At 40.0% G+C, this 20,057-nt stretch overlaps 1 protein-coding gene across 1 annotated transcript in view; it reads left to right on the top strand.

Annotated features, from left to right (window-relative positions):
• Positions 1 to 19,780, top strand: part of C1QL4 (complement C1q like 4) — a 41,983-nt gene extending 22,203 nt beyond the window's left edge. The window contains exon 2 of the mRNA XM_026680808.2: positions 16,873 to 19,780. Within this exon, the coding sequence (XP_026536593.1) occupies positions 16,873 to 17,052 (180 nt within the window). The 3' untranslated portion in view covers positions 17,053 to 19,780. The remainder of the gene's footprint in view (positions 1 to 16,872) is intronic.
• The last annotated feature ends 277 nt before the right edge of the window (positions 19,781 to 20,057 follow it).

The raw sequence follows: 20,057 nt of genomic DNA, 5'->3' as shown, positions 1-20,057 counted from the left end.
TCAACATTTTGGTAACAGTTTGGATTGGTTGATATATTGTAATTAGATTGCCTTCATTGTGTTGAAGCAATATCTCTGTTCCTCTGTTGATACCTTGAGTTGGACTAATCTAGGAGTAAAACATTATCTATCTTGTTGCAGTCTTGAGCTAAGGTGTGCAGTTTGGGTCTATTTATTCACTTGGGCAGAGTCTGTCTAGTTCAGCCTATGTAGAGGATTCAGAAGTATGTTTATTTATTACATTTATATACCACCTGTCTTGCTGTCCAAGGTGATTCAAGTATCTACGTAGGTGGGTGTAGACCAAGAGATAATTAATTTAAAGAAGCCCTGGTGTGTCTTCTGCCTTAGGAAGCAGAAACATTTTTTTCTTGCTGCAACAGATGAAAATCAATTATTAAAAAGTAAAACTGCATGGTTATTTTAAAATTGGTTTTTAAGCAATCAATTATACAATGTCTTTTGGCTAAAAAGACCAATGAATAAAAATGAAGTCTGATATGAGTTCATATATTTAAAATACTGAATCAAAAGAAGGCCTTTATTCCTTCCTACCAAAAGGGAAGATAGAATGAATTCCAAAATTTTTGGGAAATAGCTTGTGCCTGAAGAGTTATTTGGCAGAATTCTGATTAAAATAGTACAGAAGGTGATAATAAGCTTTGTATGATCCTAGCAGAGGTTGTCAAGTGTATACAGAATATTCAGAAGCTCTTGAGTTTTATTTTTCAAATAATCTCATTTTTTTTCTCTTCTGTGTAAAGCATATTCAGTAATAAAACCACCAATTTATGTCTTAAATGCATTCCAAATCACCACCAAATTTGCATGTCTATCAAAAAGTTTTCAAAATTTTTGTTTAGTCTTTTTATAAAAGTCTTTCAATAATGAGGTATTTGTGTTACTTCTAACAATTGATAAAAATACTAGAGCATGCTCAGATACCTTTTTACATATATATAATTTTTCAGCTAAACAGCAATAGAAGTGAAGTCTAGCTTATACTGGGCAGTGAGTATACAGGCTATATTTTTATTCTTCAGTCAGTTACTGAGAAATCTATGTATGTGATAAGGAAAATTTATTCGATTGTTATAGATTTAGAGAAAGTGTGTAATAAAATGAAGAGGCTTTAATTATTAATTATATTTATATATTGACATAGTTTCCAATCTTTCCCTCAATTAACACAATAAAAAATAAGCAATAATTAAAATATCAGTGGTAAAAATATGCAAATTTATTTCATGTTTAGTGTATTTATACTGTAGATAACTGCACAGGGAATGTTTGTGGTGAGGCTAGAAATTGTTAATTGTGGTGAGATAGAAGTTGTTGATTGTGGTGAGGCTAGAAGTATGTTGAATATGTGCATGCATTTGTGTGAGGCAACTCTATGTTGTTGAATGAAAATGATTTGCGGTGAATGTTAGATATACCATAGATGCAACAAACAATTTCTTATCAAAAAGCAAAACAGTTGCATTTGACAGAGAAAACCAAATTTTAAAATGCACATTATACATATATGATGAAAAGTTAATACAAGTAAACTACTTTATATAAGATGTGTGAAAACTGTAGAAAGGTACATAAAGTCATTTGCAAAACAACAATCAAATTTGTCAAAATAAACAAAAATGCCTGTATATATTTGCATGCTTTTGTCAGTATGCTATTGGGAAATTAAATTTAGGGATTTCAGAAGAACTATACATTGAAGGCATTAAAAACATGGGTTAAGAAGAGTGTAGCAAATTAAGAAGAATTAAGATTCAAAATGAGTGGATTAGAGCAGTGATCCCCAACCTTTTTGACGCCTGCCCGGTACCGGCATCAGCTGGGCGCCGCGGCACCGGCATCAGTGGGCACCATCTTTTGATGAAAAAGTGCTTCCGTGACCTCACCGGAACACGTTTTCATCAAAAAGTAGCCAGCGCTCGTGAGCTTTTCCGGTAGAAATGGCTTTCTACTCGGAAAGCTCACGAAGCGTAGGCCGCCATCTTTTTGATGAAACGGCTTCGGTGAGCTTTCTACCCGGAAAGCTCACCGGAAGCACTTTTCATGAAAAAGATGGCGGCGCCAGCAAGCCAGCGCCCGGTAGAGTTGTTCATGCGGACCGGTACTGGTCCGTGGACCGGTGGTTGGGGACCCCTGGATTAGAGTGGCTGGACTACAGGTAGTCCTTGATTTATGGATACAATTGGGCCCAAAATTTCTGTTGTTTTCAGGTTAAATTTTTTATTAAATAAATACAAAATACAAAAGCAAATAAAGAGGACAGTGGGCCCCGTTTTGGCTTTCCTGAGGCTCCAAGAGACACTTGCTAGGCCCAAAATGGGATGTAGGGGGTTGCAGTGCCCCCCACCCCCGCTCCCTGTTTTGGGCCTAGGAGGCCTCCCTGCAGCCTCCTGGGAGCAAAAATGGGGTTCAAGGATGCGATCCTCCTCCACACCCTGCTTTTGCTCCCACAAGGCTGCGAGGAGGCTTACTAGGCCCAAAATGGGGCATGGGGGTGGAAAGAAAAAAAGAAAGAAAGAAAGAAAGAAAGAAAGAAAGAAAGAAAGAAAGAAAGAAAGAAAGAAAGAAAGAAAGAAAGAAAGAAAGAAAGAAAGAAAGAGGGAGGGAGGGAGGAAAGGAGGGAGAGAGGGAAGAGAGAAAGAAAAAAGAGGGAGGGGAGAAAGAAAGGAAGGAAGGGAGGGAGGGAAGGAAGGGAGAAAGAAAGAAGGAAAGGGAGGAAAGGGAGAAAGAGGGAAGGAAAGAGAAGTGAATGAGATATGGATGGATGGATGGACAGATGGATGGGTAAAGGGAGGGAGAAGGGAGAGAAAAAGGAGAGGAAGGAAGGACACAAACCCTGGCACTAGATGCAGCTTCAGAGGATGCTTTGAAACAGCACAGCAATCCAGGGCTGGAAGGTACCTAGGAGGTCATCTAGTCCAGCGGTTGCCAACTGGTGGGCCGCGGCCCACTGGTGGGCCTTGAGAAAATTTTGGTGGGCCGCAGAGAAATCTCACCCCCAGAGCACCCCCCCAAAGCAATTAATCCAGGCTGCGCAGAAATACAAGGCTGCGCCGCCCACATGGCCCGCGGGAACCCTCCCCGCCCACTCACTCCTTACCCGGTAAACTTGCCTGCTAAATTGCTATTTTTCCTTTTTCCGACCAGCATCTGTTCTGCTGTGCCAGGAGATTTAAATTAGCTAGGAAGCAGGAAATGGTTGGATTTCTTGCTTTCTAGCTAGTCTTTAGATCTTCGGCTCTGCCAAACCTCCCTTAGGACTGAAGATTTGCTTGCAAGCAAATTCAGTGCAGACTCACGGCAAGCAAATTTGAGAGACTGAGCTAGCTGATGGCAGATAGATAGATCATTGAATGATTCTGTGAGCAACTCAATCTGCCTGCTTTGCCTGATTTTGGGTAAAAGTTGCTATTTTCTATAAAAAATAATCAATATTTACATGCATGGTGTGTTTTGAGTTAATTTTGTGAGTTTGCTTCCAAGCAAATTTTATGTGACAGATTGAGCTAGCCAATGGCAGATAGATAGATTTCTGAATGAATCTGTGATTCTGTGAGCAACTCAATCTGCCTGCCTGCTTTGACTGATTTTGGGTAAAAGTTGTTCTTTTTTATAAAAAATTCAATATTTATATAAATATTTATAATATTTACATACAAGCCATGCCCAGCCAGTCACATGACCACCAAGCCACACCCACAGAACTGGTTAGTGGTCCCTGGGATCAAAAATTATGCGTTTGGTGCTCCCTGAGGTCCAAAAGGTTGGTGACCCTGATCTAGTTCAACCCCCTGCTCCAAGGGCATCGTTAAAGTGAGTTTCTCTCTTTGACCCACCCAGTCACATGGCCACCTAGCCACACCCACCATGCCACGCCCACAGAATCAGTTGTTAAAAATTTTGAATCCCACGCCTGGCTATCACATGACTTTGGAACACAGCAATGGTCATAAATATGATCTAGGGAGTTGCCAAGCATCTGAATTTTGATCATATGATCATGGGGATATTGCAAAGATCAAAATTATTAAAAAATGGTCAAAAGTCATATTTTTCAGTGCTGTTGTAACTCTGAACAGTCACTAAATGAATTGTTTTAAGTTGAGGACAACCTGTACAAAAACGAGTGACTAGAGAAAGAAGAGTGTTGATGTGAGTTGGTGTAATAGTTGCAAAAATGTAAAGGCAGGGTAGATGGGTCAATAAGTATGGAGTTGATGAGAATCTGAAAAAGAGAGAAGTGAGAAGTTTAAGCAACAGAAGGCAAGGTACAAAGAGGTGCATCAGTATTGTTGAAGCATCATTGGTTTGGAAGGACAGGAAGATGTGGAATGACCAGTATGCCTTAGATCAGGGGTGTCAAACTCAAGGCCCGCGGACTGGATCCGGCCTGTGGGGTGCTTAAATCTGGTCCACAGGGCCACCCTGGAAAGAGTGAAAGACCAGCCCATGGCGCCTCTGCCAGTGAAAATGGACTCGGGAGGGCTGCTTTCATTGGCTGAGGGTTGCAGGAGGTAGTTGCAGCCTAAAACTGAGCTCAGGAGCCTGTTTTCACTAGCAGAGCCCTCAGGCCACGACCGGCACCCCTGACACGAGTGACGTTGAGCTGGCCACGCCCACCCCTGCCACACCCACCCCAGCCCTCCCAAGGTCAAACACAATCCTGATGTGGCCCTCAATGAAATCGAGTTTGACAACCCTGCCTTAGATTTACAAGTTGTAGGTCCTTTCCTGCATTTTGCATAATCTTGCAAAGGTAATAACATAATGAATATGTATGCATTTATATATAAATCTATATGAACAACTAAGTACTTGGTGGCTATGGAACACAGGCATCAGTTTTGAATGTAAAAAAAAAATGTCTCTTGAAATGAAGTCTTGTAAAATTATTGTGGCAATTATTAGCATTTGTGAACATTGACTAAGTTGGACAACCAGTCAAGGCATAATTAAGTGTCAATCTAAATATATCCATAAGTGTAAAGAGCTACTTTTGTTTAAGAAATAACATGCTTGAATAAACCTGGGTTGTATCTGTTTGTAAATTGAACAATGTTATTTCTCACTGACTGGATTCACAAATGCACTAAGCTGCTTCTTAAACTGAATGGTAAATACACAATTTCAGATGTGCCCTGCATTAGTTTGTAAGCTAAACATTTCTAAAACTGTGGCCCACACACACAAACATGTTTCCTACATTTGCACAACATATTTGGTTTGGTTATTCCTAAGTACAATATATAATAGAAACCCAGCAATTGGTGATAAGATATTAATTCAGACAATTAAAGCATGATGAATAAACCAGGATGTTAACTTCAACGACAGGGTGTTTGGTTGGCTGACATTTAATTTCCCATAAAAATCAGTGGGAGTAGGAAAACCTTCAAACTGGGCTGAATTATGTTCTTGTTCCCATGTTAAATTATTTAGTCAGGAAGATATTGCATATTTAAATACTGAGAAAAGAGCCTGTGTTAATATCCTTGCACAATTACCTAGAAAACCTAGACAAAGTTCATTACCATCTGTATTTCTAGTCAGATAATAGTGGAATGCAAAGAGTTACTCAATTATTGTCTAAACGTTTTGAATTGGTACATTGTCTTTCTATTTAATTGTAATCCAGTATACTTTAATTGCAGCAGCTACCAAGGAAGATTCATCTTTGTTCAAAAGTTCAAAATAGGGAACTACTAATTATTTTACATGATTTAATTTAAACAACTCCAATATTCAATTACTAAATTAAATAATTATGTGAAATGATATAAACATAACATTTATTTAAATGGGTCTTAATGGCCTATTGGGGGGGATAATTTTTTTTATTAAAATTAACCTATTCTATCCCTGATTATTAAGAGACTATTTGGTGTAGGCTAGCAACTGGGAGACAGTGAGTTCTAGTTTCATGTTAGGAACGAAGCCAGCTGGGTTAGGGTTAGGGTTAGGGTGACCTTGGGCAGTCACTCAGAACCAGGAAGAAGGCAATAGCAGACCATTTCAGAAATCTTGCCAAGCAAATTTCATTTGTCCAGTGAGTCAAGATTGACTCAAACATGCACACTCATACAAACAATTATATAGGTTATATATTTCTATAGAACAGCAAACCACAAGGATTCTGACAGTGATAAAAAGGTAACAAGATCTGCCTTCTATCTTTCACACAGCAATTCAAATCTCTTCTGGATGACACTTTCAGTTGTGTTACTAAAAGAGGTGCGGAAAAATTGAAAGCAGCATTTGTTCTAGTGCTGAAATTAACAATGCAAATTAATTTAATTAAAAGGAATTAACATAACATGCACTAATTAGATTTCATATAATGTAATAGTAACAAAGAAGGGGAAGGGAAAAACATGACTGATCAGCCTGTGTAGCAGTTTACCAGCTACTAAAGACTGGGTTTCTTCAATGTCATATTGGTTTGTTTGCTTGTTTATCTATTACATTTTAAACCTTTCATGGGTCTTCATAGGATTTCTCTCTTATTTTTCTCTCCCAATTCCATACTATCTGTACAAGGAGACAATGTAATATAAGAAAATGAAGAAAACCGTATCTTCTATTGGAAAATTCTTTTGTTTAAGAATAGCCAATTTGAGATCTGGAAAGAATATCTAGGGTGTGGTGAAATTTTTATATACTGATTTCCAGACAGTGCCCTTTCTGCTGTCAGATCTGTCCTATTGATGATATTTTTTCCAGAAGCTGATATGTGCACCCTGCATAATACATTTCACTTGGAGAATCAAGTGACATTGTCAGCATCAAAGGGGAACGTTTTGAAATCTTGGTGCCGTACTTGGATAGATCAAGATCAAGAGCCAGGAATAGGTTTCAAACATTTTAGCAAAGGGTTCTTTACCCGGTTGCTGGGTGGGCGTGGCCATGGTGGGTGTGGCCTAGTGGGCGTGGCCATGGTGGGTGTGCACCATGGCCGGGGGGGGAGCATTTTGGCCCTCCCAGGGCTCAGAGCAGAAGTGATATTCAGCAGGTTCTGACCAGTTCTGGAGAACCGGTAGCGGAAATTTTGAGTAGTTTGGAGAATCAGCAAATACCACCTCTGAGTGGAGATTTTACAGTATCCTTCCCCTGCCACGCCCACCAAGTCATGCCCACAGAACCAGTAGTAAAAATATTTGAATCCCACCACTGCTCCGGAGGCTTTCCTTAAACCTCCAGGAGGGCAAAAATGCCCTTCCCTGGCTCCAGAGGCTCTCTGGAAGCTGGAAACAGGCCCATTTCTGGTCTTCCCGAACTCCCAAGTGGCCTGTTTTAGCCCTCCCTCCGTGCATGCCCTGCACTTACCTGCATCCAAAATGGGCCACGTGGGGACTCCTGGGGGGAGTGGGGTGGGCGGAAACAGCCAGAAGTGGGATTTGGGGGTTCTCCAAACTGCACAGAATCTTAGCTAGGGGCTCTCCCGAACCTCCAGCAGCCCATCCCTGCTTAAAATCTTCGGCAAAACAACTTGGAGCTGGGATAGGATAAGAAATTGCCAGTACAAATTTATTGATAGGGTTACATATTAACTCACTAAAATGGTCCAGCTTCTGTTATCAGTTCAGACCTATTCACTGGAAAACCCTTTTCAAGATGGGCTTGAGAGAAACATACCCATTTTGGACCCTGTGCAATGTCTCTCAGGCCTGAATCACTTGGGGAGAGTTTATCTGATTAGCTTCCAGTCTGTTTCTCAGCTTTGATTTTCAGTTACCACACTCCAGGCCCACAACTTCACAAAAGGTCCCTTGATTATTTAACATAACAACACAACAGATGCAGAGAATGGAAGTAGAACTATGCATTTGCAGATTTCATCCAAGTCACTGTTGACTCCTGGTAACTACATGGACAATTCATTAAGTCACCATCAGCACCCAATGTCAGCAGCCTCATGGCTCAAGGAGAGGTTTTGGTTCTGCTGGTTTGATTGTTTGATTTGATAGTTTTTGACATAACTCAAAGACTACCATAGCACTCCCTCCTCCTAATTCCCCCCCCCCCGGGAGCAGCAACTTTGGGAGAAAGGATGTGCTGAGGGGAAAGCACACAGCCATGATATTATTATTATTGCTATTGTCCTTGTTATTTGAACATGTATGCCACTTGACTCTGAAGAGACTGTTTAGTTGTGGTGCAGCCAGTCACAGATTGATAGAAAGCTGCTCCTGAGCATTTAAAACAGCGGTGCAGAAGAGTCCCTTGGATGAAGGGTAGCATCACTCAAAGCAACCGTTTCTCCCTAGCAGAAGCTGAAAGTGATATGTCTATTATTCCTGTCAGATCAGAGGTGATATTCAGCAGGTTCTGACCAGTTCTGGAGAATCGGTAGGAGAAATTTTGAGTAGTTCAGAGAACTGGCAAATACCACCTCTGACTGGAGATTTTACAGTATCCTTCCCTACCATGCCCACCAAGCCATGCCCACAGAACTGGTAATAAAAAATTGGAATCCCACCACTGAGTCAGATGTCTCTAATTCCTGTCACCTTGCATATAAAACAGGGGGAAATATATTTATCTATGAGCAACAAAAGAATAATCTGAAGATGAAACCACCCCAGCATTTGTAAATTTCTGTCAGTTTTCAAAACATGAGTTCTCCTCACCTGAGCTCTTTTTACTCAAGCAAACCTTGCGATCCATCTATTTATATATGTGGTTATAAGGCAAGAGCAATATTAGAAACCAAGGTTCAGAAACAGCAAATCAACTGCAAGAATAGGCATATTCAAAGAAATCTCTTGTGATGGTCAGCTCTGGCTACCTTAGTGCGTTTCAAGCGCAGAATATTCTGCGGTAGGAAAACATCTCAATAGTCATTGGATTGTTCATTATTCAGCTCCCTTAGCTACATCTCAACTCCCTGCAACTAAATTGCATGTCCAGAAATAGGTGTTGCGGGCTTCCTGGATACAAAACTAGGACTGCTTGCAAAACAGGCTTTTATTGTACAGTAACATGCTTCATTCATGGGATTTATAAAAGGGAAGGAGGGAGAAGTCAGATTGCATACCAGGTAAAAAAAACCTTTGTGCTTTCCTCTATTTCTTCCCTTTTTTTCCTTCATAGAATATGTGCTAACAGAGATTGGAAAAACAGTAATGTGTCATCCTTTTTTGAACGATAACACTAGAAATTATTTATCCAGAAGCATCCAGGCATCCAATAGGATTAACTGGCAATTAATATCTCCCAGATTTGAACTACACACACAAATTTACACATTGCTCCACTTCCCATCTGTTAAAATATGTAAATAGGGCTTCCATTTTTTTCCATAACAGGAAGGAGCACAAATGCCAAAGTCTTACTTGAGGCAGAAGACTGAAGAATATTATTTGAGTAGGCAGCCCTCTACCTTCTTATTTACCGACTGACTCATATCATCTTAATCCAGTCCTGGGCTGTGATGGAGGACATCATCACAGCACTAAAAGCAGGGGTGGGATTCAAATTTTTAAACAACCAGTTCTGTGGGCATGGCTTAGTTGGTGGGAGTGGCTTGGTGGTCATGTGACTGGGTGGACGTGGCTTGGTGGTCATGTTATTGGCTGTGCGTGGCCAACTCAATATCACTCACATCGAGGCAAGCATCTCCTCGCCTGGCCTCTCATGACTTTGGGGATGCTGCTGCAACAGTTTTAAGTGTGAAAAATGGTCATAAGTCACTTTTTTCAGTGCCATTGTAACTTTGAATGGTCATTCCACACAAGCAAAGTACCAGCAAAGGAGATAAAAAACTCCAGAGACGTTCCTGAGACAGGAAGTCTAGTCCTGCCAAGAATGTAATAACGGTTAACGGAGAGGCAGTTTCTGTAAGCAACACCAGAATGTTTCCTTCCTGCCTTCCTTACAGGATTAGGCCAGTAATTTCTTCTAACAACCAGTTAATGTTAACAACCGGTTCTAGCGAATAGGTGTGGATTGGTAGAATCCCACCCCTGACTAAAAGCCTCCTAGAGAGGGTTCACAATGCTGTACGTGCTCAGCCATAATGCAGTTTCTTTTATTTCAATTCTGCATGTTGTTCCAACCCAATCAATCATGCTTTATTCAAGAAACCAAGTTTAACAAAACCGTGATAGCATAATCTGTAAAACCAGCCTTGTCATTTGAAGTTAGGGGTTCAATGGGAGCTATTTCACAGAACTTCCAGATAGCTGATCTTTCATAGGATTTAACAGTAAAAGACAGAATTATTGCTGTGGCCTAATCCTTTTGTCTCTCTTACGTTGTGGACCCCTAAACAAGCCAACTTGCATGCAAAGGAAAGCTTCCTGGTTGTTGCAAATGTTACGGTTTATGTTTTCTTTCTTTGGGCATTGTCAACTGCATCTATCATCTGTATTTTGTCTATAACTCTCAGGACTTAGTGAGCTGATTCACAGAGTGAAGGCACTGGGCTCATACACCTCTTCTCCTGAAGGAAATCTACATTTGAGGAGGCAGCAGCCACCTTTGGAGCACCTCAATAAAAGTAGGGATACCTTCAGGTTAGGCTCAGTTCCTGGTAGCTACAAAGCCATGTCCAGATGGTTTTGATAACAGCAAAACAGAAGTCACTTTTTAGAAGCACCTACAATGAACTAGTTGCTCTCACTTGGATGGACTTGTAACACTGGAATAATAGAATGACAGAGTTGGAGGGGCACCTGGAGATCTTCTAGACTAGTCCAACCACCTGCTCAGGCAATAAATCCTACACCATTTCAGACAAATGGTTATCCAATCTCTTCTTCCAGTGTTGGAGCAGTCACAACTTCTGGAGGCAAGTTGTTCCACTGATGAATTGTTCTGTCGGGAAGTTTCTCCTTAGTTCTAGGCTGCTCCTCTCCTTGATTGGTTTCCACCCATTGCTTCTTGTCCTGCCCTCAGATCAGAGGTGGGTATTCAGCAGGTTCTGACCAGTTCTGGAGAACCGGTAGCGGAAATTTTGAGTAGTTCAGAGAACCGGCAAATCCCACCTCTGACTGGAGATTTTACAATATCCTTCCCCTGCCACACACCACAGAAGCCACGCCCACCAAGCCACACCCTGGTAGGAAAAAAAATTGAATCCCATCACTGCTTCAGATGTTTTGGAGAATAGGTTGATCCCCCTCTTCATTGTGGCAGCCCCTGAGATATTAGAACATTGCTATCATGTCACCCATAGTCCTTTTTTTCATTAAATTAGACATGTCCAATTCCAGCAACTGTTCTTCATATGTTTTAGCCTCCAATCTCTAATCACCTTTATTGCTCTTCTCTGCAGTCTTTCTAGAATTTTGAATCGTTTTTACATTGTGGCGACCAAAAACTGGATGCAGTATTCCAAGTGTGGTCTTACCAAGGCATTATAAAGTGGTATCAGCTCTTCAACATTTATTTATTTATTTTATTTATTTATTTGATTTGATTTGTCAATCACTTACAAGATAACAGGTATAAGTATTTATTTTTCTTATATGTATCCATTTCATGTATTCATAACTATAGTTATGAATACATGAAATGGATACATATAAGAAAAAGAAAAAGAAACAATAGGACAGGGATGGTAGGCATGTTGGTGCGCTTATGCACGCCCCCTACAGACTTCTTAGGAAAGGGGTGAGGTCAATAGTAGACAGTCTAAGGTTAAAGTTTTTAGGGTTTGGGGGAAAAACCACAGTCAGGTAGAGTGTTCCAGACATTGACCACTCTGTTGCTGAAGTCGTATTTCCTGCAATGATCTTGATTAATTTTTTAATTAATTAATTTTAAATTAATTAATTAAAACATTAATTAAATCAATTAATTAATTTAATTAAATTAATTGATTGATTAATTTGATTAAATTGATTTTCAATTAATTAATTAATTTAATTTTAAATTACTTAATTGATTAATGCAATGGTCTTGATTTCCTGCAACATGATCTTGATTAATGCAGCCTAGAACTTCATTGACTTTTTGGGTAGCTGCAGCACACTGCTGGCTCATATTTAAGTGATTGTCCACTAGGATGCCAAGATCCCTCTCACAGTTACTCCTATTGAGCCAGGTACCACTTATACTATACCTGTGCATTTGGGTTTTTTCTTGCCCAAATCAAGACATCATAAAATGTTACATGAAAAGAGGAAGAAAATGGCAAGGTGTAAACCAGTCTCAGATATTCAACATCTTTACCACATATGCCTTCTGGACAATCAGAATAAATGCCAGAAAACCATAAAATCCAGAGCTGGTTAGAAGAAATTTGTGAAACTAAAATAGAATATAAACCAGAATTCTTCTTATTGGGAATTAATATGGAGAGATATAATAAAGATATGATGTACCTAATAATACATGTGATTATGGCTGCAAGACTAGTATATGCTCAAAAATGGAAACTTAAGGAAATTCCAGATGAAATAGAGATAATTAAAAACATATGGACTTGTGCAGAAATTGATAAATTAATGCAGGAATTAAAAAACAAATGAATATTGTAAAGTATGGGGAAAATTTTACCACTGGTTCGGAAAAAGGAAGGACTCAAAATGTAAATTAAAATAAGCTAAAATGATAGATTAGGATTAATTAAAAATTGTTGGTATTGATGTATATATGTTATGTGTTACGTATATATTATGTAAATATGTATTATTTATCATATGAAATAGCTATGTAAGACAATTAGGTGTGTCAGGATGATTACACCACGTTCACTGTTTTTAAATGTTTCTTTTTTTTTTGGGGGTTCAATAAATTTTTTTAAAAAAAAGAATAAATGCCAGAAAGCTATTTTCACTTAGCAACGAAGTTTATCTTTTTTTATCAGTACCAAAGGAATTACAGGAACAGCCAGGCAGGCTACTGCTCATAAATCAATGAAATTTATTTTTAAATGCACAGGTTGAGGTATCTAGTCACATTAGAATAGTCCATGTGTAAATCAGTTAATAGGTAGATGTTCCAAAAATGATGCTGCCTGGAATGAAAGAACTAGTTTGGTCCAGTAGTTAAAGCACCAGGCTAAAAACTGGGTCCTATTGAGTTTTTCCCGCCTTAGCCATGAAAGCCAGCTGGGTAACCTTGGGCCAGTCTTTCTCTCTCAGCCCAACTCACCTCACAGAGTTGTTGTTGTGGTGAAAATAAGAGAAAGAAGGACCGTTAGATATATTCACTGCCTTGAGTTGTTTATAAAAAATAATACAGGTGGAATAATAATAATAATAATAATAATAATAATAATAATAATAATAATAATAATAATAATAATAATAATAATAATAATAATAATAATAATAGTAATAATAATAAATAATAATAATAGTAATAATAGTAATAATAGTAATAATAGTAATAATAATAATAATAAAGATGCCTTAGGAAGGAAGCTCCAGAAATTATATCTCCTAGAAGTTTGATTGGATGAGAAACGGCGCCTTGAGTTAATGCCCAGTTAGAATGTATAGGAGCTATTCTGGCCTCAGGTGTTCTCTGTGAGCTGCAGCCGCCGTCCATTGTCAATCTACAATTATTGAGTGCTCCTCAAAGATTAATCACTGTTTGGTATGCTCTGAGCCACATTTGTTACCTATCACATTGCACATGTACACAATTTGATACTTGAACTTAATCTTCCTGAGCATGCCAGTGTTGATGCCTTGTTTGTTCCCTGAAGTACCTTAGCCCATAATGCCAGGGAAATACATTGCAAGAGCATGGGCACAGGTTTTCAGACATCTCAGAAGGCAGAAAAGTGGTTGACTGCACAGTTTCTTCTTGGATCTCTGGATGCCTTCTCTGAAGTGGCAAGAAATATAGCAAATTTACTCTCTTTTCATAATTAATTCAGTTTTCAGGATCCAGAGTACAGGTAGTTCTCAACTTACAAGCCCAATTGAGCCCAATTGTGCCCCACTTTTTTTGCCACAGTTGCTAAGTAAATCTCTGCAGTTGTTAAGTGAATCAGATGGCTGTTAAGTGAATCTGGATGCCTTCATTGACTTTGCTTCTTGGAAGGTAGTTGGGAAGATTACAAATGGTGACCACATGAACCCAGCACAGCACAACAGTTACAAATACATACAGTTGCCAAATGCCTGAATTTTGATCATGTGACTATGGGGATGCAGCAATCGTTATAAGTGTGGGAACTGGTCATAAGTCACTTTTTTCAATGCTGTTGTAACTTTGAATGAATGTTCACTAAATGAATGGTTATATGTTGTCGATGTACCCATAAGTTGAGTTTTCAGCTTCCTTGAGTTTATAGCTCCTATAGAGAACAGAGTCACATGTTTTGTATAGGTAACCCTCTTTCTTTAGAACAGTCTTCTCAAAGTTGATGTTCTCCAGATGGGATGGGAGTTTCAGCTACCAGAAGCCTCAAAAGCATTGGCTGTGCCACTAGGGAATTCTGAGAATTGTAATTCCAACCTGTTTCGTACTGCAGGCTACTTGTTTGGGGCAGAGAGCCATCCCTCTCCCCCCCCCTTTTTTGCCCCTCAAGTGAAGCTGGACCAAAAAAAAAAAAAAAGCAGAAAGGCCAAAAGTTGCCTGAGCACATGCAGAGGTCACCAAGGAAAATGACCTTGATGAAAATATGCAATATTGGTAACAGTTAACTAGGCAATAGTGTTGGAAGGGGAAAAATTAAATCCTGAGAGACTAGATAACATTTAGAAGCAGCTTAGGCAAAGACTTCCCTATTTCACTGGAGTATATATAAGAAGGGGGAAGATCAGACAATTCTGTCATTATAGATAATCTCATTAAAAATAATTCCAGTCTTCCTGTGGAGTTGGTTTCCTAATCTTGTTTACCTGCTCGGGCTGACAACAGGACCAGCCATTTGATTCAATTTAGAATGAACTGAGTGAAATTCCTTCACAGTTTAAAAAATAAGTTTGGTGGCAATGTAGATAGGATTTGCTATATTTGGTTGTTTTTTTGCAGGGGAGGAGTTACCACCTATGGTTTTGGACACACTCCTGATAGAAATTATACTACTACTTGGCTCCAGGATAAGAGTGATGATCATTCTCAAAGAGTACGTTCCTGGTGTATACATACTATACACATACATACATACATACATACATACATACATACATACATACATACACACACATACATACACACATACATACACACATATATGCATACATGTGTGTGTATGTGTATGTGTATGTATGCATGTATACATGTGTATGTGTATGTATGTATGTATGTATGTGTGTGTGTGTGTGTGTGTGTGTGTGTGTTTGTGTGTTTTTATATATATATGTTTTCTTAAGTTTTCGCGGGTACTTACATGTATGCTATTCAGCTTTGTTCGGGTACTTTCCCACGTCATTATAGTTGTGCTTTTAAAGTTGTAGCAACGTTTCAGCAGAATCTCATCTGCCATCATCAGGCTTCTGTATTGCATTCGTCTGTGATATATATTTCATAGATTTTTACGGGTACAGGTATGCAGGTCTTGGCGTGTTCGGATCTTTTTCTGTGTAAGATTGAGAGTATCTTGGCGATGTTTCGACGAGGTCCCACTCACCATCTTCAGGCTGGTGCTTTCGGCTTCCTGCTTGTGCGAGCAAAGCGTGATCGGAGCGGCTGTCTCTCTATAAATACTGGTGGGGAGGTGTGGTGTGCTGGCTCTGTTGTAAGCATAGCCAGACCTCAAACTCGGAGCCAAACCAAAACCCAGAACATTACATCACAGCCACCCACTCAGGATATCACATCACGGAACTCAGGAGGTTACACCACAAAACCTCAGGATGTTATAACACAGCCAACGACCCAGGAGATTACAGCACAAGACCCAGGATATCACAACAATAGAACTCAGAAGGTCATCACACAGCCCATTACCCAGGTCGTTATAACACAGGAGGCTGATAGACATACAGCCAGCACCTTAGCCACACAGGTTCTTACGAAAAAGTCAACCAATCTGCAAACAGCAACTCCATCAACCAATCAAGAAATAACAACACAGCCAACCAGCCCACTTACAACAGAGCCAGCACATCACACCTCCCCACCAGTATTTATAGAGAGATGGCAGCTCTGATCACGCTTTGCTCACACAAGCACAAAGCTGAAATCACCAGCCTGAAGATGGCGAGTGGGACCTCGTCAAGTTCCTGAAACAATTGCTTTTGGCAGGAAACGGAAGAAAATTGGGGATCAAACTAAATGCAAGTGAAGGACTACTTATATTAAATAAATTCAATCTGTGCATATTCTTCTCAGTTAATAGCCTTAAAGGTTTTCATATCCACTTCAAAACCTATTGATAAGAATATATGCATCCATTCCTGAGCAGAATGATATCAACAATGATATTAAGACCACATGCAAATAGTCCTTGACTTACAACCACTCGTTTAGTGATCATTCAAAGTTACAAAGGCACTGGAAAAAGTGACCATTATGACAATTTTTCATAATTGCAACCTTTGCAGCATCCCCATGGTCACGTGATCTGAATTTGGGCACTTGGCAACTGGAATGTATTTAAGATGGTGGCAGTGTCATGGGATCACCTTGTGTGACCCTCGAAGTCAATGAGGATGTCAACAACCATGTTACTAATTTAACAGTTGCAGTGATTCATTTAACAAGGGTGGCAAGAAAGATCATAAAATGGAGTAAAACTCCCTTAACAGCGGTCTGGTTTAGCAAGGGAAATTTTGAGCTCAGTTGTAGTCCTAGGTCGAGGACTATCTGTACACATTTTGTCCCTTGCCCTTTGTCATTCATCCCACCTCACCTGGGGCGGTGGAGACTAGAGATGCTACCTTACTGTTGGATTCTTGTTGTTTCTGAAAGCAGACGAGGCAGAACCTCTGTTGTTTCTTTAACTAGGTCCGTGCCAGCGCTATCGCACAAGATGCCGATCAGAACTACGACTACGCCAGCAACAGCGTGATCCTGCACCTGGATGTAGGTGATGAAGTCTTCATCAAGCTGGATGGCGGGAAGGTTCACGGTGGAAACACCAACAAGTACAGCACATTCTCTGGATTCATCATCTACCCAGACTGAGCTTTCCTGGCTCCAGTTTTTCCCTCCCTGTTTTGCCTCCCCAAATCCTTTCCCCGTGAGTCAGCTTTTATTCTTCTTGGCTTTACCATCTCTGTGGATTCCCAGAGGCTCCTTCTGTAAGCTCTGGTCAATCAAGGATGAATCAGAAAAACTTGGGAGAAACGGCGATTCTACCCTCCCCATTCAGTCCCTCCTAATGGAAGGAGGGCGGCTGATATGAGACTTTCTCTGCATGGCGAAAATCGGGGAGGGGGTGGGAACAGGGTAAACTATTATTATATTATGGTTGGTGGCCCAGTCACCTAGATGATTAGACTGGATTTGGCATTTTTATCCTATTATTATTATAATTATTATGCGACCTTGGTCAATAAAAGGAGTGTCCATAAGAGAGATAACTTCTAATTTTGGAGCTTGGGTACTTTGGGTGGGGGTGGGGGAGGAACCCTAATTAAATAAGGATGGAGTCAAAGCCCTGGCAAATTCTACAAAACTCATTCTCTCTACACATATACCCCTTCACTAAATAAAAGAAGGGGGAGTTTTGCCAGCACTCTGTTTCATCTTTCACCAAATAGAAGTTATTGCATTGATACCTCCTCTGTCCTCCAAAAACCTCAGGATAACTTATTATCATACAAATATCCTATAAGATATTTCAGTTTCAGAGTGGCCAGTTTAAGATCACCCAACCAGCCTCATGGCTAAATGGGAATTTAATTTGGGTATCTTTAATTTGGATGCTCCAGAAGACAATCTTTTGTTCACCTGCATGAAGATATACAAATAACTGAGAATAGTATCATTTCATGGAACTATGCTGGCTCTGGTTGCTACATATAGTTTCAATCCTCCTGCAGTCTTTGAAACTATGTTGATTATAGAGCGAGTTCCTTTTTTTTCTGAAGGGATTGTTACATTTCTACAAGAATAATCTGTTGCAGAGTTGCACTGAATGCCAATGGTAGGCAGGGCTGGACATGACAGGCAGGGCCAAAGCTGAAAATGTGTGGGACCACCCACTTTTCTTTATCCGACACCCCAATAATATTTTTGTCTGACCCATTTCTGTCTCTGTCTCTCTATCTCTGGCTCTGTCTCTCTGTCTCTGTCTCTCTGTCTCTGTCTCTCTCTCTCTCTCTCTCTCACACACACACACACAAACACACACACTGTCCTCTTCACCCATCCCACCTACATGTTCAGTTGCTGGTGAAGAGATGCACAATCCTCATTAAGGATCTCAACTGATGGCTAGCAAAAAATAGACCATGATTTTCCAAGTAGAACAGCCAATGTGAAGTTATTTGTGGAATGGAGCCCTGCAAGCAAGTTTCAGTTTCCACAGTCCTACTGTCCACAGAAATGTGTGTTGGCCTCCATAGAATCTGAAATATATCAGCATGAGAAAACATTCAGATCAAACTCTACACATGAGGCCAACATTTTCCAATATGAGATTGTTCCATTGAAAGCAATGGGGGGGAGAAATCCTTTTTCATTCATCAACCCTGCCTCCTACCTTGCTTTTCAACAGACATTAGACAGTTCAACCTCAATTCCTATCAAGCTTTGTACACTTCTTCACAGACTGTGGGAGCCAACGCTCCAGAAGACAATCTTTGGTTCACCTGCATGAAGATATACAAATAAAATGAAAATGGACTTTAGACATCAAATGAGTGGAGTCTGTTCCACTTTCCACATAGTCCTTTTGAACTCAGAAATGAGACTTCTACTATCCTGAATCACAGACCCACACATAAATTGATGACTCTACTACCAAACAAGAAGAGCAGCAAATGTTCACTTTGGCTGCCATCCTGGAATCAGCCAAAGGGCTGATGGATGGGTTTTGTCATGTTCCTCAGAAACAACACCGCCAGTCCAACAGGCATCAATAGAAGCTTGAGATGTCTCACTCTGACCTCACGTTCTCCTTGACCCTTCCACCAAAGACTGCATCACTCTTATCATACTTCAGGTAGGTACACTTGCCAGCAAAACATCCATAGCAGCATCTGCACATTCATTCTAGCACTTGACTCCTTCGTTTGCAGAGCTATGGACACACTATTCCAGCTACGTTCCCTAATACATGCCAATATGCACCCGAACAGCTCCCAGATGCAAACAAAATCAGGCTGCAGCCATACGCTTCAATAAGGATGGAACAGATCGAAGCAATGAAGCAACTGGCTTCAAGTTGCACCACGGGGGATTGAGATGGAAGAAAGCAAGAGAACTGCTATTTGAATGAAATGTCAAACTGGTGGAGGACATCTTGTTGGCTGTTCTTCAGACAGAACATCTCTTAGCCTGACATTGCAATCCTGACCTAAGTCCAACAGGGCATTATCAATTAAAACTGCATTCACATTAAGCCAAAACCATGCAATCATTTCAGATTATTTCTCCCCTGCTCCATGGCATACCTACAATAATTCCTGAGCTGCATTCAAGTGCACGCTGCCTTTACATTGTTTTGGCATCTAGAACTTTGACCAAAGCAAGGAGGCAAGATAGTCAATGCTCTAAGTTGGCTTTACCCCTCTCCTTCTTCTCCTTCTCCTCTTCTTCTCACAATAAACAAAAAGCGTTCTTCATTCCACACGCCTCAACATGGTGGACAGCAAGACCAACAATTCTTTCTAGGTGTCATATCTGCACTGAAATATGAAAACGTGTGCACTTGCACTTGTATATTTACACGTTTGTAGATTTCATGATCTCTCCACATGTTGTCAAAAAATTGTTCAGATGAGATTCTTGACCCCATAAATAGCAAAGCTGTTCATGCATGTCCCAATACAAATGAAATTGTAAATGTACTGTATATTTATGTTTATGTACAGGGCTATTTATGCAAAAATTAGAAGGGGGGGGGGAGAAGTTCAGTAGCTTTAGATGCCAAAAAAAAAAAAAAAATCAGAATTAGCCGAACTGACTCACTGAAGCACTGTTACATTTTCAAGTACCAAAAGTGAAAGAGCTTGAGAGTTCTC

Source organism: Notechis scutatus, chromosome 2 (assembly GCF_049901735.1).
Source record: "Notechis scutatus isolate UNSWTSFEM ecotype Mainland chromosome 2, rNotScu1.2, whole genome shotgun sequence".
Taxonomy (NCBI): domain Eukaryota; kingdom Metazoa; phylum Chordata; class Lepidosauria; order Squamata; family Elapidae; genus Notechis; species Notechis scutatus.
This window is presented reverse-complemented; position numbering and strand designations above follow the sequence as displayed.